General features: G+C 50.4%; 1 protein-coding gene across 1 annotated transcript; it reads left to right on the top strand.

Moving 5' to 3' along the window:
• The first annotated feature begins 7,077 nt into the window (after nt 1-7,077).
• On the top strand, nt 7,078-24,272 carry MEX3A (mex-3 RNA binding family member A). The gene is made up of 2 exons (XM_054010978.1): nt 7,078-7,614; nt 23,167-24,272. Exons 1-2 carry the CDS (start codon nt 7,149-7,151, stop codon nt 24,270-24,272), a joined length of 1,572 nt encoding a protein of 523 aa, XP_053866953.1. The 5' UTR covers nt 7,078-7,148.
• The last annotated feature ends 238 nt before the right edge of the window (nt 24,273-24,510 follow it).

The following is a 24,510-nucleotide window of genomic DNA, read 5'->3' as shown; positions in this document are numbered from 1 at the left end:
TACCAGGGACCGGCTTGCTGCCTTCCTGAACTGTGTCAGGGAGATCTCAGGGACCCACGCCAGTCCACGGACCTGTCCTTGAGAAACACTGGTCTACAGGTTGCAGGAACTGGGAGCAGCTACAACACCTGGGTTCTATTTTTGGCTGTGCCACTGACCTGGGCCAAATGACTTAAAGGGCCGCCATGAATTTACGGCTCCTGCTACTGGCTGAATATTCGTCACCTGCTTTGGTTATGAGCAAAACTCAAGATTAGAGGATAAACAAAATAACTTTCTCTTTCCTTGCTGTTTAACTTTGTCCATTGGACAGCATTGTGTGTATAGTCAATTTCACAGTTTCTCCTGTACAGTCCGCTAGGGCTGGGGTTCTCAACCTGTTTCTTTCTGAGGCTCCCCACAACATGCTATAAAAACTCCTCGGCCCACCTTTGCCACGACTGTTTTTCTGCATATCCAGTAGATTAAACGCCAGGGCCAGCATTAGGGGGTAGCAAGCAGGCAATGGCCCGGGGTCCGACACCGCAGGCAGCCCCGCGATGCTCAGTCGCTCAGGCTTGGGTGGCAGGGCTCGGGCTTCGGCTTTCTGCCCTGGAACCAACAAGTCGAACGCCGGCCCTGCTCTCTGATTTATGTTGATGAACCCCCTGAAACCTGCTCACGGCCCCCCCCCCGGGGGCCCGGACCCTTGGTGGAGAACCACTGCACTAGGGCAGTGTGTGTAGGGGTATCAGAATCTGGCTCTTGGCTTTCCTTTTGTACCCCAATTCCACAAACAAGGATTAGTGCAGTCAAAACTGGGCACACCCACCTGCATTCTCTTGAAAGTCGTTGGGATCTGCAATGGGCTTCAGGGTTTTCCTTAATCCCTTAGCTATATTGGCATAAAAATCACACCCCTAATGGCAATAGGTAAATTGGCATTAAAAGTGTGCATAGAGCAAGCCTTAGAGGGGGAGGATAGTTTAGTGGTCAGGCTGTTAGCCTGCAGCGGAAGGGTATGTCCACACTGCAATAAAACACCCCCGGTGGGCCCATGTAACTGACTCGGGCTCATGCTGCAGTGTGCAGCGAGTCAGCTGATGCGGGCCAGCCATGGGTGTTTTATTGCAGTGTAGACATAACCTAAGAGGCCACAATACAATTCCCAGCTCTGCCACAGACTCAGGGCCGGCTCCAGGCGCCAGCCCACCAAGCTTGTGCTTGGGGCGGCACCTGGAGGGGGGCGGCGCGGTGCTCCAGCTCCGACTGCCGGGGAGAGCGGAGCTGCAGCGGGCTCGCCGCCCTCCCCCAGTGCTCTGGCCGCCGGGGAGAGCGGAGCACCGGCTGGGCTCTCCGCCCTCCTCCCGGCGCTCTGGCCACCCTCCCCTGCCGCGCTCTGGGGGGTTGGGGGGGAGGGCGGCAGAAGGCTTTTTTGCCTGGGGTGGCAAAAAAGCCAGAGCCGGCCCTGCACAGATTGCTTGGGTGAGTCTCAATTAGGCTCAGATCCTCATCAATATTTAGGTGTCTAACTTCCATTGGGAATGAGGTGCTTAAATGCCTTTAAGGATCCAAGTCTCAATCTCTCTCTGCTTCAGGTCCCCAGCTGTAAACTGGGAATAACAACACTGCCCTCCCTCACAGGAGGAGAAGTATATTAAAGATGGCGAGCTTGCTCAGATGCTACAGTAAATAAATCGACAGCCGCCTCCACTGCTGCACTGTAGGATTGGGGCCTTCGTTTGTGTGGGTCCAGCGGAGAGAAACATAGTGTTCTTTAAATAAGAAAATGTAGTTGTAAAACCACACAAGCTGGCAGTGAGACTCAGGGCCACGTGCAATCCCTGTTGCACCAATGTTCAAAACTGACTAGATTTCGAAGTGGGCAGATTTCCCCAAAAGCTCAGGGTCAGGTTTCCAAGCGTTCAGCACCCTCAATAACTTCACTGAGCTTTGAATTAAGGCCTTGACAGATAATATTTACTTATCTCACACAGGGGCTTAATGACCGAGTGTTTGTCGAGCACTTTGGGATCCTTGTCTGGAAAGCATGGTCACGGCAAGATCTCTGTTGCTGTCAGCCCATGCTACAAAGCAAACAGGTTTAAGAGCAGTAGGTTCCCAATGAATTGTAAGAACATCAGCTACCACAGGTGGGGATGTAATGCGGCATCTGTAGGTGGGGTTTGAGCCTCAGACCTCTAGTTCTTAAAGCACGAGCCGCTATTGCTGGAGCTGACGGACTCAGCTCTGTTAGCCAAGACCTTAGTAGGCTGATCAACCTCTACATGTGGCTCAGGCACAACTGGAGGGGGCAGAGGGGCATGGGTTAGGGAGACAAGCCACTAAGGGTATGTCTACACACAGCAGCTGGGAGTTGTGATTCCCAGAATGCCAATGGGGAGATGTACTTGCTCTACCGCTGGTCGCGCTAGTGCGCTAACAATAACCGAGCGGCTGTGGCTCGAGCTGGGTGCGATGGTACTTGGGCGGGATTGTACTTGGGCAGCTAGCCCGAGGTGTCGCCGGGGATACACTGCTATTTTTAGGTGCTAGCTCGAGCAGAGGTGGCGTAGGTGTCTACCCGTGCTGGGCATTACTCCTCCCAGCTGCTGTACCCTCAGACCCCAATCCCACTCTTCTGCCTGGGTAGACCCCCTGCACCCATGTGCAGTCTGACTGAAGTCACTGGGGCATTACGTGGGCACAGCTATTCCCACCACCGGGAGCAGCTTGCAGGATCAGGGCCAAATTGTGGATCTAAATTCGCTGCCCCAAAAGTTAGTTAATGTAACATTAAGTTTCACTGGCAGGGCCCCGGGCCCTTCCAGAACGTCAAGTATGCAGCTATGCTTAAACCTCTGAAAACCAGGAAATACAGAGTTAAGGTGCACCCCAACCCCTCCGGCTGTTACACAGTAAACTAGTAACCACAACTATGGTGGTGCTGCTGCTCCACCATAAGCCAGATCAGGATTCTGAACACCCATCATACTCAAAGGCATGTTGGGTGTTGGCGTGACCTATTTGTATTCAAATCCCAGTTTGGATTTTCAAGTGTAGTAACCCTTCCTACAAACAGAAGAATGGCCATACTGGGTCAGACCAATGGTCCATCTAGCACAGTGTCCTGTCTTCCGAGAGTGCCCAATGCCAGGTGCTTCAGAGGGAATGAACGGAACAAGCCATCATCCAGTGATCCCCTGTCATCCACACCAAGCTCCAGGCAATCAGAGGTTAGGCACACTCAGAGCATGGGGCTGCATCCCTGACCATCTTGGCTAATAGCCATTGATGGACTTATCCTCCATGAACTTTTCTAGCTCTTTTTTGAACCCCGATATAGGGTGGACCTTCACAACATCCCCTGGCAAGGAGTTCCACAGGTTGACCTTGCGTTGAGTGAAGAAGTACTTCCTTGTGTTTGTTTTAAACCTGCTGCCTATTAATTTCATTGGGTGACCCCCAGTTCTTGTGTCATGTGAAGGAGTAAATAAACACTTCGTTATACAAATGCTTACTCATGTGAGTAAGTAACAAGAGAGCCCTTTGCAAGTTGCCCCTCTGACATTAATGGGGCTATTTGCCTGAGTGAGCCAGTATTTGCAAGATCAGCCTATAAACATCAGAATTACTCTCCCCCCTCACTTTCATTGCTTTAGGGGTCACAGTTCTGTTCCTGAATTATAGGGTGGATCATAAAATGGGGGTTGCAAGAGAAACTGTCTCCCTAAAATGAAGTGATACCTACAGACAAGGCACCTCTGTCTGTCTCTCTAAAGAGATCAAACTCTGACCAGGTGGAAAACAATTCTTGAATGCTGTAATTTAGAAGACAAGTACATTGTTTTTCAAATATATATATTCTGTCACTCACCCCAAAAGCTATAGTGTGTGTGTATGCTCACACAACTATATATATGTATTATATGTACGCACACACACTTTACCCAAAAATATACACACTAAGTATGCCCACACACTATATATACGCACTCACACACCTTACACACACTTTATGCACACAAATATATGCACTATTATGCATACATGTACACAGTACATATCTATATATACTCACATAATTTATTCTCTCTTTATATATCATTGTCTATGTGTGCATTTGTGTAATTGATATAGATCATGTGTGCATGTGTACGCGTGATTGCGTGTGAGTATATGAATATCTATATTAAATAAATGCACTTATAGACTTATCCTGTATTATATGTAGTGTTCATGTCTCATACATGAGTACGCATGTGTTATGTATACAACGTGTGTGTGTGATGCGTGTAGGTTTATATGTATGTATATACATACACATTACACAATTCTAAAATCATGGTCAAAACAAGATGCATTAAATATAACCCGGTGGCTTTTTTGTTCTTGTTATACTTGGGTTTTTTTCCGATCGCATCATAAACATGAAATATTGAAACAAAAATCAGAATCATTTCATATGTTTAAGCAAAACACAACATGCTGGACTGTCTGATCTGACGGTGTTGCAGCATCCGGCTGACTTTTTGCCATGGATCAGGGAGGCTGGTTGGAAAAGATGCAAAATACCCACTCCCAAACTGTCCAGGCAAAGTTGCAAAGAAAACTGTAGCAACACCTTACCTTGTGAGTCACTGGATGAGACATTTCCTTGTGCAGTATCCCTCATCTGCTTAGTTCATTTGCAAGCTGAGATCTTCTGCCGCAGCAGAACCAGAAAAAGAGAGAGAGAGAGAGCTAGTTGCAAGGATCTGAGAGAGAGAGAGGAAATAATGCAAAATACAGTGCGGGGTAGCAAATTCCTGCTTCAGTAACAAGGCTACCCCCCTACACACACACATACACACACACACAATTCCCTCCAGCCAGAGAGGCAGACGTGGCCTCTGCCAAAGCTGCAGTGTAATGTGGCTCAATGGGGTCTTGCATCTTTCTGCATTGTCTCTCTTCAGCGTGAGCTCATGCAATCTCATTTCATGGGAGAGACATCTGGTTTGATTCAAAGGGAAGAAAGGGGAAGGAGGGACGAAAACAGCTTTGCGGGCTTGGAGCTGAAAAGCGATTTTCAATGCTCCCCTTCCACCAAGTCACCCCTCATTTCAATAAGAAAAGGGAGCACTGTATTTCTACCACCCCCGATCTCTAGATTTGGGGGAAAGGGAGGTTGGGTTATTGCAATCAATTCAAGAGTTTTCTGCTTTTGCATTGAACAAATAGCACATGAGTTCCTTTGCCCCCATCCCCCACCCCAGCAGCTCTGCCAAGTCTGGCTCATGTAGAGAATCCTTCATCGGGGAGTCATCTGAAAGCAGGGTTGTTCGTCTTTTCTTTCCAAGGATCTCACTTCTTTTGGTAGATGGTGAAAGATTTTTTTTTTTTTTTTTTAAGCTGGGTCTCTGTCCGTTAAGAGGTTTAAAAAAATCTTGTCTGAGATGGCCCAGTACCGCTTACTGGGCTCGATTCTCCTGCCCCTTGTGCTGTCATTTACACTGGTGCAAAGCAAGTGTTACCAAACGGAGTGGTACAAAGGACTAGTGCACACGGCAGTGGTGAATCAGCCCCCCTCCCCGCTGCCTTTTTCTCTCCAGGGGCCAATTCACTGTCACCCTACGACTTGAGTAGTAATTTACACCCTCAGGAAGTGGGAGCATTCTGATCTGGTAGCGTTTTGCACTAGATTCACAAAAAGAACAGGAGTACTTGTAGATTCACAGATTCCAAGGCCAGAAGGGACCATTGTGATCATCTAGTCTGACCTCCTGGATAACACGGGCCATAGAACTTCCCCAAAACAATTCCTAGAGGAGCAGATCATTTAGAAAAGCATCCAATCTTGATTTGAAAACTGTCAGTGATGGAGAATCCACCAAGATACTGGGGAAATTGTTCCAGAGGTTAATTACCCTGGTGCAAACAGCTGCACAAGGCTACAGTGAAATGACCCTGTGTGTCTGCTTCTCTGGCTCTGGGTCTCTTTCTGTGTTGCTTTCTCTACAGGGCCCCGATCCTGCAATGAATGTGTTGATTCCTCTGTCAACTGGAGCTCCCCACGGAAGTCAATTGACTCTGCACAGGCACAGAGCACCCACATGCAGCCCCGTTACTGAATCAGGGGCCTGTGTGCGTGTATTCCTTTCTGTTCCCAGATAGCTTCTTCTTCCCCCCACCCCTCCTTCTAGCTTCTGGGGTTTAGTGGACTCACTCCCCATTTGCCCAGGTCTCTCTCTCTTTACTCCTGTCTAGTTTCCTCTCCCTAGTACTTATCACGACAGGATCTGAGCCCCTCGCTGTCATTCATGGATTTTATCCTTACAGCATCCTGTGGAGATCAGGAAGGATTATTGTCCCCATTTTACAGGTGGGGGAATCAGATGCTGCAAGATGAAGTGACTGGCCCAAGGTTACAAGGGGAACCAGTGGCCAAAGCCAGATCTCCTGCGTCCCAAGCCAATGCCTGACCCACAAGACCAGGCTTCTTACCTTCTTTCATCCGTTCCTCCCTCCCTCCCCTTCTTTCTTTCCCTCTCTTTCCTAGACTGCAGAAGCAGCAGGAAAAGGGGGTGTGTGCGCCCGGGTGCGAAACTACATCCCCCAGCAGCCTCCGGGGCCCTCCGGAGTGTCAGTTTCATGCTGCAGCCAGGGAATTTAAAACAAAAGAGTTCCCCCCCCACACACACCCACCCCCGTCTCGTCTCCCTCCTTTTGCACACGCTGGCTGGTGCGGTTTCTTGCGCCTCTCCCTCCGCACACCCCTCAAAAGCCAGGCGGGGTCTGCCCAAGGGAGGGGGAAAGGGGCTGTGTGGGGGAATCTTTTCTGTGCAAAGGTGGGAGGGGATCCACATCGGAGTGGAAGTGCCTGGGAGAGAGAGAGAGAGAGAGATCAGGTTACAGAAAGGAACCGAGAGAGACAGAGAGAAAGGGGCTTGGCCAGTGCGAGGGGAGGTGGGCGGAGGGTCCCTTTCTCTCTCTCCCTCTGTCTGTTTCTCTCCCTCTGCCTTTTCCCCCCTCCTCTCTCTCTCTCTCTCTCTCCCAAGCTCTTTGTTCCCCCCCCAACTCCCCTCCTCTCTCTCTCACACTCCCCCCCCCCCGCCAGCACCACACACACACACACCCTCCCCAACCCACCACCACCACCCAACCCCCCTCTCAAGTCTTTGTTAGCCATGCCTAGCCTGGTAGTATCAGGGATAATGGAAAGGAACGGGGCTTTCGGCGAGCTAGGCTGTTTCGCGGGGAACAGCAAGGACCGGGCGCTGCTGGAGGATGACCGAGCTTTGCAGCTCGCCCTGGACCAGCTGTGTCTGCTCGGGTTGGGGGAGCCGTCCTCCTCCTCCTCCTCCTCCGCCGCGGTGGGAGCGGAGGACAGCAACAACAACAACAGCAGCCACCCGCCGCCGCCGCCCCAGCCGCCCCAGCCGCCGCCGCCGCAGCCGCCCCAGCCGCCGCCCCCGCCGGCCCCCAAAGGCTCCGCGACCCTTTCGTCCTCCGCGTCCCCCGCCGGGGCGGCCGAGACCAAGTTGTGCGCCTTGTACAAGGAGGCCGAGCTGCGGCTGAAGAGCAGCTCCAACACCACCGAGTGCGTCCCCGTGCCCAGCTCCGAGCACGTGGCGGAGATAGTGGGCAGGCAAGGTACGCGTGGGAGTGGGGGGGGGGGGGTTGTGTGGGGGGGCCCTAAGCGTGCCCTGCTCCTGCCCCCCCCGCCGAGCGACCCCCCCTTCTTAACCTGCCTCCACTGCTCATTCCCCCCCCTCTCCCCTCAAGACACCCCCCCAGGACTCGGGCTCCTCTGTCCTTCCTCCACGCCCCCCATCTAGCATCCCACCTAGTTCTTTTGTTAAGATGGGGGGGGGGGAGGCGTAGAAGTGGTAAAACTTAAACCACCCGCTCAGTTGGCATCACTTGGGAAACACCCCCCCCCCCCACACACACACAGGTCTTTCCCCTTCTTTGGGGGGGGGGGGCGTGGTGGAACTCGAAGTGGGTTTTAAAGTTAAATAGTGTCCGCTTGAGATTATCTCCCCCCCCCCCCCGCCCCATTCTGAGGCCTCCTCTCCCATTGTTATCAACTAGGTCCATCTATTAGGAGTATTTCCACCCACCCTCTCCGGTGCTGAATAATGGCCACTGCAGGGGGAGGGAAATGCTCCCCCCATATCCCTTCACCTTCCCCCCCCCCCCGCATCCCGTCTCCTTCCCCCCATATCCCTTCTGCTTTCCCCCCCCGCATCCCGTCTCCTTCCCCCCATATCCTTTCTCCTTTCCCCCCCGCATCCCTTCTCCTCTCCCCCATATCCCTTCTCCTTTCCCCCCATATCCCTTCTCCTTCCCCCCGCATCCCTTCTCCTTCCCCCATATCCCTTCTGCTTCCCCCCCCCCCGCATCCCGTCCCCTTCCCCCCATATCCCTTCTCCTTTCCCCCCCCCGCATCCCTTCTCCTCTCCCCCCCATATCCCTTCTCCTTTCCCCCCATATCCCTTCTCCTTTCCCCCCCGCATCCCTTCTCCTTTCCCCCATATCCCTTCTCCTCCCCCCCGCATCCCTTCTCTTCCCTCCTCCCCCCATATCCCTTCTCCTTTCTCCCTCATCACCCTCCAAAGTGTTTCCTAATGCCAAGAAACAAAGAGGGGAAATCTGGCTGTTCCGCCCCCGGGAGAAATAAAGCTCACTTCTGACCCCCCCCCCCCCCCCAGACTGAAACGAGAAGGACTTCTCTGGGCCGAAGTGAATGGAGGGATGGTCCGGAGTTTGTTTGCTCGCTTGCTCTAAAACCCGGCCGGATGAAATCTGGAGGAATGTGTGTGAGATCATTCCGCTCGTTCGGGGGAAAAAACCCTCCTTTTTGCTACTTTGCTGGTGTGAAATATGTCTCTCCCCAGCCCCACTCCCTGCCTTCCGGCTGGGGAGACTCGTCCGCTCATTCCTTCCACGGGGGCAAGGCGGGGCGAGGGGAAAATCCCCTTTGTTGGGCTCCGTGCGGGAAGTCGAGGGGTTGTGCTGTGGGTTGGGGTGGGGGGGGGAGGCGTTCTTAAGGCCTATAAAGGATTCAAATAACAGATTAATGAAAGTTGAACTCTTTCTGGAATCATGTGACTGGAGGGTTTGGAATTTAACAATCCTGCTTGTGCCCTATTCTTCATTTTCCATCCTCCTTTTCTATCCCCCCCCCCCTCCCCCCAGAGCTGACCAGAATCTCTTTGACAGTGATGCTTTTGTTCTCTTTACGGGCTCCATTCGAAGCGAGGTAGAATGGAGGAGGGCTTAAAAAATTATATATATACCACACCCACTCTTAAGTCGCCCATCTCTCCCCCTCCACCCCCTTCCAGTCTTCCAAGTAGCAGGATTATTGCTGGAAGCCATCAGTCGGGTGCTAACGCAGGGTTAAAATTAATACGGCTGGCAGAGAGAAGTTTTATGTTGTTTGGGGTGGGGGGGAAGCAGTGTGGGCTAAGTGGGATGTGTTTTTTGTTTCTAAACAAGTAACTTGATGCACTGGAAGTGTGATTGGTAAAAACTGCAGTTCAAAACCCAGATGCCTCCTTTTGGGTCTTGAGTCAAAATTGCCGTGAGCAGGCAGTTCTGCTGTTGGACAGATGTGGGGAGAGTGGAAAGGCAAAGGGGGTCCTTTCTTGAGGTTGATGCTCCCAGAGGGGGAGGTGGGGGGGGAATTAGAGAGGGAGAAATATGGATGACTAATGGTTGTGCATGGTTAAGTGGAACATGTATTGGAACAATAGGGCCTTCGGTGGCTTGACTTTCTTCCGTGAAGGCGAGTTTTAGGCCTTTTGCCATCAGTGAGGTGCCTGCTGCCTTGAGAGGACCCCAACATGGGCAAAAGTGCCTCAGGGGTCTGATTTCGGTGTAAACCTAGGGCAATTCTATTAAAGTCAATGGATTTCACTCTGGTTTCATACCACCAAGCTCAGAATCTGGCCCAGTGTCTCTGCGAATAGAGGGGATGGGGGTATGTTGCTACCAAAGAAGATCTCCCTGGGCCCAATTCTCGATGGCCCTACACCATGTGCAGTCATTTACACCAGAGCAGAGTGAGCGTGGGCAGCAGGGTAGTGTTTGCACCAGTGTTAACGATCGCACAAGGTGCTGGGCAATGGAGAATCAGGCCCCCTTTGTTTAATAAAGTTAAAAGAGAGAGAGATTTGTTAGGCCGAATCAAAACTGGAAATGTTATATGGTGCCAGAAAGATGCCTGTGTTGTTTTCTGTCTGGGTAGCATCGCTGACCCAAACTCTAAAGCAGAGGGGTGTGTTTTGATTTGTTTTGCATGCAGCAGTGTGTGTGTTGTGAATGGAGTGATGGAAGGCAACGCAGAAACCTGCTGCAATTCTCCCACTAGCGGTTTGCCTGTGGGGAGGGAGGGTTGGTTCCAATGTCTGGGAAACTGGTAAGTATCCATGGGCCAGATTCCCAGCTGGAGTAAATCAGCATTGCTCCATCTAAAGTCAACATGACAAATTTTCAGCTGGTTTAAATCAGTTTCACTCCATTAAAGTCTATGCAACCACACTGATTTACCCTAGTTGCGGATCTTTCTTTCTTGTCTAATTTTATGCCTTTGGGGGGGTCTGTTTTTTGTTTGGAGGTTCGATGATGGGGTACAGGTTTCCAAAAGTGCTGAGCATCCGTTGAGGACAATGGGGGCTGCTTGGGTGCTAGGCACTTTTGAGAACCTGGTCACTTTGGTTAGGTGAATGGGTGCTGAGTTCTTTTGAAAGGCCTGCCTGGAGTCTCTAGAGAACCCACTGCATGAAGATTATAAATGAGGTCCCTTGTTTAATAGAGTGGATGAAGCCAATGGAAGCCTGTGATACATTAAAGGGGAATGGTTGCTTTCAGTGGATATCTGAGGATAAGGAGATAAAAATGTATGGAAAAGAGATATAAATATCCTTTTTAAAAAAAAAAAAAAAAAAAAACTTGTTTGAGGATTTTTAATCAAAACCAGTTTTTCTTTTAAACTTGACATTGTTCCAATTAAATAAATTGCTAAATTTCTTGATCTTTAAAAAAACTTTTCCCAGCTGTCAAAGTGCAACTTATTAAAAACGTACACACACAAGGCCTCTTTGCACACTTCTGGCAGTGCAATGTATGCCCACTTTAAGACCTGTTTGCACTGCCAGAACAGTGTAAAGGGATCTTAGTGAAAATGAGACTCAAGCCCCAAGTATTTTTATTTGAATGGTTGTAACTCTCTTTGCAAAGTGGTTTAATTTGGGGGCGGGAGGGGTGGATCCAGTTTGAATGATAGACGCTCCAGGAAATAAACTTGTGCTTGATGGATATGCATGTTCCATGGGAACTGTTAATATGCCCTTAAAGAGCCAGTTGCATTCTGTAAACTGCACTTGAGTTGTGGTGGTGCCGGTTGCTGTGCTGAGAGCCTCGTTAATGATGCAACCCCAGGCTATGTGGGCTGTGGACTTTAAAAGGGACAAGATTCTGAGTCACTGGGACACTGGCTTTTTCCCTGGAGAGCCTGGTTTTTGGAGGAAGCGGCTAGCCATGTACATAGGGCCGCTTCCTCCCCCATCTTGCCACAAAGGTCAGCAATGAACCTGGATGTCTGGTGGGATGAGCCAGTTGCTGCCTTTTTAAATCAGAGTGGATGGAAGGAAACCAGAGAAGGTTTGACAGGGAACAAAGTAATAATGATTCTTGAGAGTGGCATTTATGAACTCCAAGTGCACTGGGATTGGAGGGGAAGCAGAATCCACCCCCCAAGCCATGGTCAGTACCTGGACCAGCCAGGCATTCCCTTCCACAGCTGGAGTGGGAGCAATGACCCCTAGGCAAACCCCTACTTGGCTGCTTATGGCCACTGGAGGTGCGAACCCACTGCGGGCACCTCTGCCTGGCCTGGCCCCCAGTTCAATAGGTTTGCAGCCTTTGCAGGTGACTTTGAAGAGCAGAGAGACCAGAGTTGCAAAGGAGAAGGCTCTTGTGCCCAGACTGTCAAGATTGTCAATAGAGGGGACTGATGCCAGATGAGAGTGGAGGGGAGCGAGAGGTGTGACCCCTGGCTACACGTGCCTGGGTCTTTAAAAGGGACAAAATTCTGAGGCACTAAGACACTTGGGTTCTTCCCTGGGGAGCCCAGGGCCCAGTTGTGGAAAGGCCCGAGAGAAGCAAGGAGCTGAATTTTTTGCTGGGGTAATTTGGTGCCATTCCCACCCACAGGGAAGGTAGGCCCTGGGGCTGGCTGGGGGCTTCCAGTTTTTGAACAGCGTCCTGAGCTGATAGGCAGTTGCATTTCTTTGTATGTGTGGTGGGGGGATGGGGGAGGATTAGGTTTGCTTTCTAATGCTCCCAGCGGTAGGTTTGCAAACTCTGCGCCCCCACCCTGTCTGAGAAAAGAAGTCCTCTGTAAGATCTAGGTATCATTATAATAACAATGAATAAAATATCATTTATGATGATGATTTATTATTTTATTAGCAATGGCAACATCCTTACTCCCTAAATCCGGAGTGACTCTCTAGTGAAGCCTCTCCCCGCCTGCTCTTACTCGCCCTGTTGTCAACAGAGACGAGATTATGCTGAGCGGGAGCTTAACATAAATTGTGCTTTCTTGGTGAGGTGAAGTCAAATAACAAGAGGCCCCAGTAACCCCAGGTGATTGGGCTCTTTGTGTCGCTGTGAACATGCTCTAACGCTCTCTGCATTTAAAAATAGTCCGAGGGAGCCTTTTCATTCAGGCGGCCTGATGATTCTATCTCCTCCCCTCCGCCCCCCATGTGGAGGTGTGTCTAAAAGAATCAGGGAGCAGCTCTGGGTCAGATCCTGCTGTCTGCTCGGCCGTGGAAATCCCAGTTTTAGCTCCTTTCGGTGCAGTGGGGCCTGATTCTCCCTCTGGCAGTGCAAAAGGGCTTTAAAGTGGGTGTAAATTGGGCTGTGTGCCCGAGCGGGGTCAAGGAGAATCAGGCCCATCTTAGTCTGGATTTACACCAGTCGATGCAAGAGGGGAATCTGCCCTGGGTGGGTCTTGAGAACCTAACCAAAAGTGTGTGGCAGGAGGAGAAAGTGAAGCCTGGAGAGACAAAGGGAATTTTCCATGTGTTGGGTCTGGCTGCTGGCTGTGCTACTGCCGACCAAATGAACCTCGCTGCAGAGTGGGGTGGCTGGAATCTAGGGCGGCAGGAAAACATGTTGCTGTTTGGTCCTTGGTCCCCTCCCTCCAGATTTCCCCCCCCACCACCACCAATTTCCCACCTTTGTCTGGCAGCCCCCCATCCCTGTGCAGTTCTCCTTGCCCCGTTCTCCCAGCGAGGTCTAAAACATGTGACAAAGTCAGACGTCAGGATTGCGCCATGCGGGCACAACAGTGACACACCCACCTTACCCTGCATGATGATGCCTTGCTGTTTGAGATCTGCTGCCGAGGTTGGGTTTTTCTGTAGCATAACTTCCATCTGCAACACAACAAGATGGTGATTGTTTGTGGTGTCTTGGGGTGTATATGCATGTGTTTGTTGAATAACTTCAATCGGCTATGCAAAAAGGCCTCAACCACACGGAAATTCAGTGACTGCTTATTTTGGGGTGTGTTGGTTTTTTTTTTAACACAACTTGCATCAGCAGGGCACTAAGGCCTCGCTGCAAAGAGATTTAGTTGTTGTTTATTTGTGGTGCTTTGTGTGTATGTGTTTTTTAAATACAGTTTTCATCAGCAATGCAACAAAATCTCACCCAACAGTTAATTAGTGGTTGCATGTTTCTGGTGCTTTGTGTATGTGTTTTGAACTCAACTTTCACCAGCAACGAAACAAAGTTTTGCCACACAGATATATTTGATGGTTGTTTATTTTACAGGCCTCTTTTAATGTTATGAATATTACAGATAAGGGGCCAGGTCCTCATTTTCTCTGAGGCCCCTTTACGCTCCTCTGGCCGCCTAAAAGTGCCTTAAAGCAGGTCCATACGTATGTAATTTACACCAGAGCGGTCTAAAGGGGTGGCGTGAAAGAGAATCAGGCTGAAAACTTTTGTCTGTGGGAATTATTTATATCTTAAAAATATACGTGTGTGTAAAGACCAATAGTGATTTGATGTGATCTGTTTAAAAACCTCAGGACCAGATTAGCAGCTGATGTAAACTGACGTAGCATCATTCGCTCCTTGATCTGAGGGTCTAACCCACTGGCTTCAGTGGAGTTACACCAGTTGACACCAGCTGTTGGCTTCAATGGACCTAAGGCGGCTAAGGATCTGGCCTTCAGTCCTTGGAAATGAAAAGCTGCATTTGGCTATCAGTGACATTAACTTTGGATTTACACGCGTGTACACTTCCAGTGGCCTGATTCTCTTTTGCCCCGCCCCTTGCATCAGCATTTACACCCAAAGTGAGTGCATCTGTAATTTAGATCCACTTTAAGGCCCCCTTGACGCTGCCAGAGCAGTGCACAGGGATCTTGGTGTAAACAAGAATTGGCTCTCAATGGAATCACACTGGTGTAAAACCAGTATGAGAAGAGTATTGGGACCAGTGTGTGCAAACAATAGCATGTTACACCCACACTGCGCTGATTGCCTTGCACCTAGAGGAGTTAGTTAATGACAACTCAAGCCCTTAATCTCTGATCCCTCAACTTCCATGTATTTTTGGAGCAGGCTCTTACATTGGGGTAACAGAGAGGAGAATTTGACTCAGTCTATCCCAATCTTCCAGCATTTCTAAGCACCATATTTGGGACATAGCCAGACTAGACTTTTTAGCTGGAGTTAACTGATTACCAATTGCCTCCAGTTAGCTAACTCGTTTGTAGGTGCAAGTCTGGACATGCCACAAAGGTTTGTTCTCCGACAAAGGTTTGTAGTTCAGTGAAATAATTTACAAATTTGTTAGTGAACGTGAGTTAATTGGCGATCAATGAACTTGAGTTTTTTTAAAAAAAACCACAACCTGTATAGACAAGCAAGGGCTTATTTCCCTTCCCAATATAAAAACCTAGCTGACAGGGATAAATTAGGTGATGTTTGTGCAATGCCTTAAAGAGTACTGCCCTATAGAAATGTGCTGGAGGTTCTCTTCTCGACTTAGTTTTACATTCTTAATAGCGTAGTGGGTAATTCTGCCCCTTTACTAATCCACTAAGTAAAGAGGTTTGTTCTGTGTTGTTAGTTAGAGATGAGAAAAAGCCTTGAATAACAAAAATAGGGGAAAGGAGTGTATGTGTGTTGTGGGGAAAGGAGACCATCCTTATTGCTCATTCCAGCTGGGATGAATAGAGCTGGAGCCTGACCCGGCTTTGTGCTGCCAAAAAGTGCACCCACTGAAGTCAATGGAGTTACACCCCTCTTTTACACTGGCATAGAGTGAGATCAGGATTGGGTGTGGGCTCAGGATTAGGGCCCCGTCATAGGTATAAATGGATAAATCAAATATAAGAATGGCTAGATTTTTAGCGGGTGTAATTCAGCGTGGCTCCCTTTGGAAGTCAATGAGCTGTTTACATGAGCTGCGGATCTGGCCCATTGGCCTGTGAGGGGCCTCCTGGCTTAATGGTTGGGTGTAGGTCAATCTTGTTTCCTGTGTTTTTCAGTTTAAAGCAAAGGTTCCCCCATCTGTCTGTCTCTGCAAAGCCAGCTCTCCTGTCTGCAGGCCGCTTGGAGACCCTCCCTCCTCCCCCCTGCTTCTCACACCATCAGCTGCACCGTCCTTTTGTCCGTTTCCAGATCTTCCCTCCCCCTTTCTCCTGTGCTGTCTCCTTGCCTGTGTCCCCTTTGCCATTCCGTGCGTCTCTCCTTCTCCCCCGCCCCCATCACTGTTTGTTTCTCGCTATCAATGTAACCTCTTCCCACCCGCTCCAGCTTATATGATCTTGTTCTACATTTGTCCCCATTCATATATATCTTGCCTTGGTTTCCTTCCATCTGTCCCCAGCGTGGAGCCCCCTTCCTTTGTCTCTGCCTGCATGACCCTTTGCGTCACCTGCTTGATTGTTTCCTATCAGGCTGGGCCTGGATCTCCCTCCATCTGTGTGCAACCATTGTCCCAGGTTCTCCTGTTAGCAGATCCCAGGTCCACCCCGGCAAGTGCGTAACCCGACATACTATTTTGGATGCAAACGGGACTCTTGCTCCTGGGATGCAGACCTGTTTACCTAAATACCAGGGCGTTTAGGCAAATATAACTTCAGTCCCACACAATAGGTGGACGTTCTCCCCAAGGGAGAAGCATGTCATTAACGACATAATGGTGGGGTGATCTCCCACAGGACATCATGGCCTCTCAGTTAATCTTATGAAGATGGCGAGCTCCGTGGGATAGGGACTGTGTTTCTGTTCTGTGTTTGTACGGACCCGGATCCCTGACTGGTGCTACTGCAGTACAAATAGTAAATAATAATCAGTCCACGTGAGCCATTTTAAACCTTGACTGGACAAAGCACTGCAAATCTACTGCAGGGCACAATCTCAATGGGGAATAGCATCAGGCTAGATAGCACTCAGTAGGGTTTCTAGCTGGCCTGGATTTTCTGGGAATTGTCTTGATCTTTCTCAGGGTTGCATCTAGCCACCCCCCTCCATGGGGCTCCGTGAAATCAATGCCTTGGCAGAGAGTTAGGTGTAATGCAATGTTGTCACATTACTTATTGTGCTAGGCTCTGTACAGATTCATCGTAAGAGACAGGCCCTGCCCTAAATAAAGGACAGCGGAATATTTTCCCTAGAGAGGCTAAGTGACCTGCTCTAACTCATATTGAGAGTCTGTGGCAGAATTGGGATGTGAACCCATGTTTCCTGAGTACCAGGCCAGTGCCTTAACCACCAGACTATTCTTTATTTATGAGCTAGTGATGTTTCGATGTGGTGTCGTTGTATTTCATTGCCACACATTCTAATCCAGCCCAAATGGTCGTGTTGCACCGTAGTTGACTAGCATGATGTGGTGGTCCAGTATGCTTTATATGGTTCAGTCACTAGCTAGGGTTGCATAAACAGTCTACCACTATTGCCAGCTGACAGAGGGCACATCTACGGGGGGGAATCCCGCAGCCGTGACTCTCAGAGCCTGGGTCAGCTGTTTCAGGCTTGCACTACTGAGCGAAAACGAGCAGTGTAGGTGTTCCAGGCTTCAGTGAAACCCAGCAACGGGGCCGTATCTAAGAGCCCGGGCTCCAGCCTGAGCGGGAACAGCTTCACTTCTATTTTTATCCGCGTCGCACAAGCCCGAGTCAGTTGACAGTGCAATTGCTGCTGCAGGTCTTAAAAAAGGAGGAAAAACCGTGGCTGTACCTAGAGTTATCCTTGCAGCTCAAGTGGGTGGTCTTGCGCGGAAGGGGCAGGGTTCAATCCTTGCTGCTGACCCCGGCAAGGAGAGTGTTACATCCGTGTAAATGCTGTGATGTCACCATAGGCCAGTGTCTTGCTAGACGAACTCCAGTCCAGAGCTCCCAGCTCAGGGACTTGCTGTTACTTATTAGGATCTATATAAATAATAATGTTCCAGCCTATAAGGTGAGGAGTCCCAGTTTTTTGGGTACAGAGCACCTCTTTGTAGGCCCTGGTGTGTTAAAGGTGTAATGTAAAGGGAGGAAAGGAGGTTGGGACCGGAGGGCAGTAGAAGGCAAGGAAGTGGCTTATCTTCCAGGGAAGGGGGTTACAGAGGTGGTGGAGGGCAGTCTCCCAATACAGATAATGCCAGTCAGAGGATCAGAGCCTTGTCTCCTTGCTCCACCAGTAGCCCTATTGGGCCAAGTGCTCCATTGTCCTGCACCTCATGCAGTCATTTGCATCGGTGCGAAGCACTACAGACAGTTCTGATTTGGCTGGCAGAGGTGGAAATGACTGCACGAGGCGTGGCGCAGCAGAGACTAGACTGCCCTGAAGTTTGCTTTAGAGTTTGGGGCTAGAATGAGCTACAGAACCTCCCGCCGGATTGTGCCTGATTTCCATCTGAATCTGCTGGGAAGGAACTCGGGGCCAGATATTTTAAAGGGCTGATTCCCAGGCGAGCACCTTAACCACACCACCACTGTTCCTCTGTTCATTGGTTATGTTCCGATGTGATGTCATCCCATTTGGTGCCACTCAGCCTAACGCAGCAGGGTGTATTCAGGCCCCTAACAGTGCAGATAGGTACATAGTGTGATTTACATAGGCACTTGGGGGAATTGGGTGCCTGGGTGCTTTTGAAGATCCCACTAGGCACCTACCTCGATCATGAGGCTCCTAAATACCTTTAACATCTAACCCTTGGTCTATCTCAGAGGTAGGCAACCTATGACACGCGTGCTAAAGGCGGCACGCAAGCTGATTTTCAGTGGCACTCATGCTGCCCGGGTCCTGGCCACCGGTCCTGAGAGCTCTGCATTTTAATTTAATTTTAAATGAAGCTTCTTAAACATTTTTAAAACCTTATTTACTTTCCATACAACAATAGTTTAGTTCTATATTATAGACTTATAGAAAGAGACCTTCTAAAAACGTAAAAATGTATGACTGGCACGTGAAACCTTAAATTAGAGTGAATAAATGAAGACTCGGCACAGCACTTCTGAAAGGTTGCCGACCCCTGGTCTATCTAGGAGGTACATTTTTGGCCCTCACTATAGTATCTGAGCATCTCACAATCATTAATGGGTTTATCCCCATTTTACAGATCATTTTCAAATCTCATTCTTTCCCTGGTATAAGGCTATTTGTACCATGTCTCCTTCCTATATCAAACCACCATGAATCTCCTTTCCCTCCCTTTGGAAAGACAGGAAGCAATTTTTGACCAAGGGCGAGGGGACTGGTAATGGGGTAGGTACCCTTTCCCTTTTAGGATGGTGTGTAAATCTCACCCAGGTCGATTATGACCAGAAGCCTCGCAACTGTTCCGTGGCCTGTGTGGAGTGAGTATGGTGGGGCTAGTCCAATTCCATACCAGAAAAACCACCAGGCTGCCTGAGTAGAGAAGCTGAGTGACTGGACCTTGGAGATTCAGTTCTCCTCTTTGCTCGTTGATCGGGTTCCTCTAGCGTCTAGGATATTGACAGGCAAGTAGTTTAGGAAGGAAGCTCACCTTGCTACCGTTCATGCTGTACTATCAGTGGCCAGGGCTGTTTATTTTGCATATCTCACCCCTCTGAAATTCATCCAGGGCAAAATGCTGCCCCCTCTGTGGCAGCAGATGCTGCAGATTTGAGGCTGTTCCACAGGGAGATTTGGGGCTCACGGGCAGGGCCCAAGCCTCAGGCAGTCCTGCTCTGTGCACTTCTTCACTGCGGGGCTTTGGAGAGGGGGGTGGAGCTGGTAGAAGCGCTGATCCCGCACAAAGCCTGGGGGTGCAGCTGCTGGCTACCTGCAGGCTTGGTGCTGCAATGGGAGAGGGAATGGTTAGCCCTAGACAAAGTGAAAAGAGGAATTTCTAGGTGAGCCGCAGCTTGGCAGAAAGGCTGCGAGCCAGCTGGTGAGATCAGGTGCCCTTGGAGCACTAAACGTGGCCAGTGACTGGTCTTTCCAGGAACTTCAGGGTGCGGGCAGAGCTGATCATCTGCAAGTTTTCAATACCAGCACAGCAGTGGCAATGCAAGGTTCTACCCGCCACCCCAAATGTACCATGCTTGCCAATGTGCCTCAGCTCTGTCTGAAGGGGATCATCTCTCTGACCGAGAGGGGCACATTCAATTCTCTCTCCACGGAGGCTGACAATAAGGGATCCAGTGACAACACCTGGTTTTGTGCTGCTGAGACCTGCTGAACTCGTCTCTCACAAGGAACCCAATAGCCTCCAGATGTTAACAACACTGGGTCACTACCAAAACGATTTGAACGGATGGGTTAGAGGTGAAAGGCTCCATCTGCCATCCCCCTTGAGCTTGCCAGTCCCCCGGTTTCGTTATTTCAAACAGATCAGTGCCTGACATGATTTGTCCCCGAAGTTGAGATGCTTTAAAAAGGAGTTTTTAATAGAATCTCTGTCCTACAGGAATGCCCCCAGGAAGAATTTTTCTTTCAACTTACAAAGGACACATTTGTTTTTCAACTAGTAATTATCCGTTATTGCCACCTAGAAGAAGGATGGTCTTGTGGCTGAGGTGCTGGGCGAGGACCCGGGACATCTGGTTTCCTGCCTCCACCACACACTCCTGGTGTGCCCTTATGCAAATAATTTACTCTCTGTGCCTTGGTTTCCCATCAGTAAAAGGGGGATAATAATGGTTCCTTTGTCTATTTACATTGGAAGCACTTCAGGGCAGGGATTGTCTCTCACCATGTCCCAGCACAATAAATCCCAATCTTGGGAGGGGCCAGAGATGCTACCATAACAGGTAATCTCGAAGGCCTAGCAGGCCTACTGTACCTGTGAGCCAAGCCAATGGAACGTGGATAAAGGTTCATGAATTGTTACAATGACCTGTTACATAAAACTGTTTTAAGAAAAGATTTAAGGAGACAGAAAGACTGAATTAATTTCAGCAGAGAGGGTTTACTGATATTACCCAAGGACTGCGTTAAGATTATGACCGGTAAACAAGAGGAGCAGCGGACCAGAAATTAATAAGCCAAAACTGGTGCTTTGGAACTTAGGCCTAATTGGTGGGCGAAATAAGGAGAGAATGAGCCGTTCCACCCATCACGCTTTTTGGGGCACTAAAAAGAGGCTTGGGAGGAAAGGGAACTGCTACAACCATTGTGGCTGCGGTATAGGGATTTTTACCTTGGTACTCCATTGGGGACGCTTGGCCACCATCGCTGCTCCAGTGGGGAACCCAGGCTCACACGAGTGAGATCCTGCTCTGTCTTCCCCTCCTTCCTGTGTCTTTCTGTCCCCCACTATATTCCTTCTGTCCTCTCTCTCTCTCCCTGCTTTTTACTTGATCTTGAAGTCAACTGTACCACACTGCAGACTGACATAAGGCAGTCTATTCAGTCCTGCAAGGCCTGAGATGGACTGGGAGAGGGACCTGACCAGATCAGTGAGATGATTGGAGGTGAGGCGGGGTTGAGAGCATCCATTCCTGACTGACCTGCCACCCTGAACCCTAAAAACATGGACAAAACTGTATTTTCCCCAGGTTGCCCTCCTCTCCCTTCTGTGTTGAGGCTATCATTTCCAACTCAGAACTGAACACCAGAACTAATCCTTTTCCCCCCACCAAGGACTGTCTGACAGAATAAAAGTCTTTAACCAGTATTTGTCCTCTTTAAAAAGCGGTTTTGATTAAATTTGTTTTGCATAATCACTCAATCTCAGTTCCAACGCCTTTTGCCACCTTTTGATTCTTTTCCTTTTGTGTGTTTCAATCAATACATTTCTAACCTTTGGCGTGAATTTCCTAGCATGTTTGCCATGGTACTAAGCAGGCTCTGTATACCAAACCCCAGAGGTTATTTAACACTGTTTTATGTGGGACAGTGACAGACAGGGTCAAGTTAACAGCTTTAACTCTTCAGGCCCATATATTCCATCTAAATTAATATAACAAGACTCACCACTGTCTCGCCCCCTCGTCGCTGGATATGACATAGCAGCTCTTTCCTCGGTAGCGCTCCCTGCCAGTGATCACTCCAGTCCTGCAGTGGGTTGTCTTTTGCTGCAGTTCAGCTCTTCGGACAGGCCATGTTTTTAATTCCACCCCTTCCAGGGTAACAAAGTCCATTGTCCTCACGTGTGGTCCTCAGTCCAAACTCTCAGCCCCTTGGCCTTACCACCCTTCGCTCAAGGGTTTAAATCATCCTTATCCCCTTTTGTCGGGGGGGCGGGGGAGGCTTCATGCCATCTTCCCACTGGCTGTTTGGGGAACCCAGGCCCCGCCATTTGCATTATCCCTTCCTCACCTCTTCCTCCTGCTCCCTGCTTCATGCTTTCCATCATGCTGCCCCCTAGGCCGGGACACTTTTCTGCCAGGCACCTGATCTGTCCTTTAAACCCATCTCTTCAAGCAACCCACCTCTCTTTCACCACTAATCTCCTCTCCCAACGTTACGTTCAGGAGCTGGACCTTCAACGTGCTGAGAGGGGCTTAGCTTCCCTCGTCTGCAGTCGGGGTCCCGTTATTCCCCCATGGGAGTCAATGGGATGAGGCCTGTTAATGTCAATGGGAATGACGGGTCGCCCCTCGGCGCATTAGGCAGGCTGAATCCTGCGTTGCCATGGGAGCCGTTTAATCCCCCTCAGGGCCCAGGCAGTGTGTAGGGAAGAGGACAGGGTTCTCAGGGTGACATGATGGGACACCTGGCCTGGGGGAGAAGGGGACCGGGGGCACAAGCCACTGTGGGGCAGAGGGCAGGTGATTTCCTGAGGCCTCTACATGCAATGTTTATGTGGGGGGCAGGGGTGGGGGCCTCTCCCTCCCACCTCCCCAGTGTGTGGCTGAGGGGAGTGGGGGGCCTCTCCCTCCCCCCTCCCCAGTGTGTGGCTGAGGGGGGTGGGGGCCTCTCCCTCCCAAGTGTGTGGCTGTGGGGGCCACTTCCACCCCAGTGTATGTCTGGGGGGGTGGGGGCCTCTCCCTCCCCACTCCCCAGTGTGTGGCTGAGGGGGTGAGGTGGGGGCCTCATTCATTAGGTGACCTATCCCTGCAGTGGTGAAATGAAGCTTTCCTCCCCAGCGGTTGCATTAGCCCCTTCCTCTCCTGGGCTGGGGTTGCTGGTCTCAAGATGGTGCCACCACCAACAGTCACCAGCCTTGCCTGGTTGCCGGGGGCTGAGGGGCAGGGCTGATGTGAGGGGGAGAGAGGAGGGCAATTGTACTGGGACCCTGAGCTCGGGGGGCCCCCAAAACACTTGTGATGTCTGTGCAAATAAAATGAAATGGGGAGAGGATTAGGACCCAGCGAAGGATGTACCAGAGCCTCATATTTCTCTCAACAGACCTGCTGGGTGGAATCGCTACCCAGCACCCGGTGCTGGGGAGGGAGGAGTCGGGGGAGGCTGCTGATCATAAAACGCTGAGCTATATCGCGTTCAGGCCCTAAATTTCTGGGGGAGACCATTGGACAAACTGGTCACTACGCACAGGCCTGGGAGTGTAGAATATATGTCTCTGGTCATTTGGCCCCTGGCAGGGCTGGGCCTTGAGTGGGAAGTTGCTTGGCCTCTGATGGGGCTGGGCCCCAGGGTAGGCCTTGAGGGAAAATTGAGTCCCAGGTGGGGTTTTGTGCAGAGGATGTTGGGGAGAAGGCCTTGACTCTAATCCCTCTCCCTTGTTTTCTGTCTTTGCTTTTCCCCAAGGCTGTAAGATCAAAGCTCTGAGGGCAAAGACCAACACCTACATCAAGACCCCGGTGCGTGGCGAGGAGCCAGTCTTCATGGTGACGGGGCGGCGGGAAGACGTAGCCATGGCTAGGCGGGAGATCATCTCGGCAGCTGAGCACTTCTCCATGATCCGGGCCTCCCGCAACAAGGCCGGCACCACCTTTGGCAGCGCCCCTACCCTGCCCGGCCAAGTCACCATCCGGGTCCGTGTACCCTATCGCGTGGTGGGCTTGGTAGTGGGTCCCAAAGGGGCCACCATCAAGCGGATCCAGCAGCAAACCAATACCTACATCATCACACCCAGCCGGGACCGGGACCCCGTCTTTGAGATCACAGGAGCACCCGGCAACGTGGAGCGGGCCCGGGAGGAGATTGAGACCCACATCGCAGTGAGGACGGGCAAGATCCTGGAATACAACAATGAGAATGACTTCCTGTCCAGCAGCCCTGACTCGGGCATGGAGAACCGATACTCAGAGGCGTGGCGGGTCCACACGCCTGCCCCAGGCTGCAAGCCCCTCTCCACCTTCCGACAGAACAGCCTTGGGTGCATCGGTGACTGCTCTGTGGACCCGGTCTACGAGACACCCCGACTGAACGACCAAAATGACTTCAATTATGGTTACCTCTTTCCTAACTATGGTGTGAACAAACAAGATCTCTATTATGGGGTGCCAGAATCTGGTGCCCCCATGTGGGCCGGGCAGGAAAACACCAACCCCGTCTCAGTGCTCTTCTCTAAGCAGCAACGATCCGGCAGCACCGGCGCCGTCCATCCTAACTCGCATCGCTCCCCATCCTCTTCTATCCAAGAGCCTAACCTCTCTGGGCTCCCCAGAAGGTCTCCAGGGGAACCACTGCAAGGATTTTCCAAGCTGGGAGCCAACACCACCGCCCGGACATCCATCTCCAGCAGCCGGGAGTGCATGGTGTGTTTTGAAAGTGAAGTGACGGCCGCCCTGGTGCCATGCGGCCATAACCTCTTCTGCATGGAGTGCGCTGTGCGGATCTGCGAGAGGACCGACCCGGAGTGCCCGGTTTGCCATGCTGCAGCCACTCAGGCTATTAGAATATTTTCTTAAAGAGACAGGACGGGGTGGTGGGGGGAAGTGGGGACCGAAATGGGGAGGGGGTGGGAGTCCAATAAAAAGATAATGATGATGATAATAATTAATGACATCTGAAGAATAAACAAATGAATGAAAGAATAAAATAATTAATTTAAAGAAGAAGAAAAAAGAAATTATTTTACGAGCAATGTACATTATTTTTTAAAAAAAGAAGTGAATAATAATAAATTAAAATGAATAGAAAAGCCAG

The sequence above is a fragment of the Malaclemys terrapin genome, chromosome 21 (assembly GCF_027887155.1).
Source record: "Malaclemys terrapin pileata isolate rMalTer1 chromosome 21, rMalTer1.hap1, whole genome shotgun sequence".
Classification (NCBI taxonomy): Eukaryota; Metazoa; Chordata; order Testudines; family Emydidae; genus Malaclemys; species Malaclemys terrapin.
This window is presented reverse-complemented; position numbering and strand designations above follow the sequence as displayed.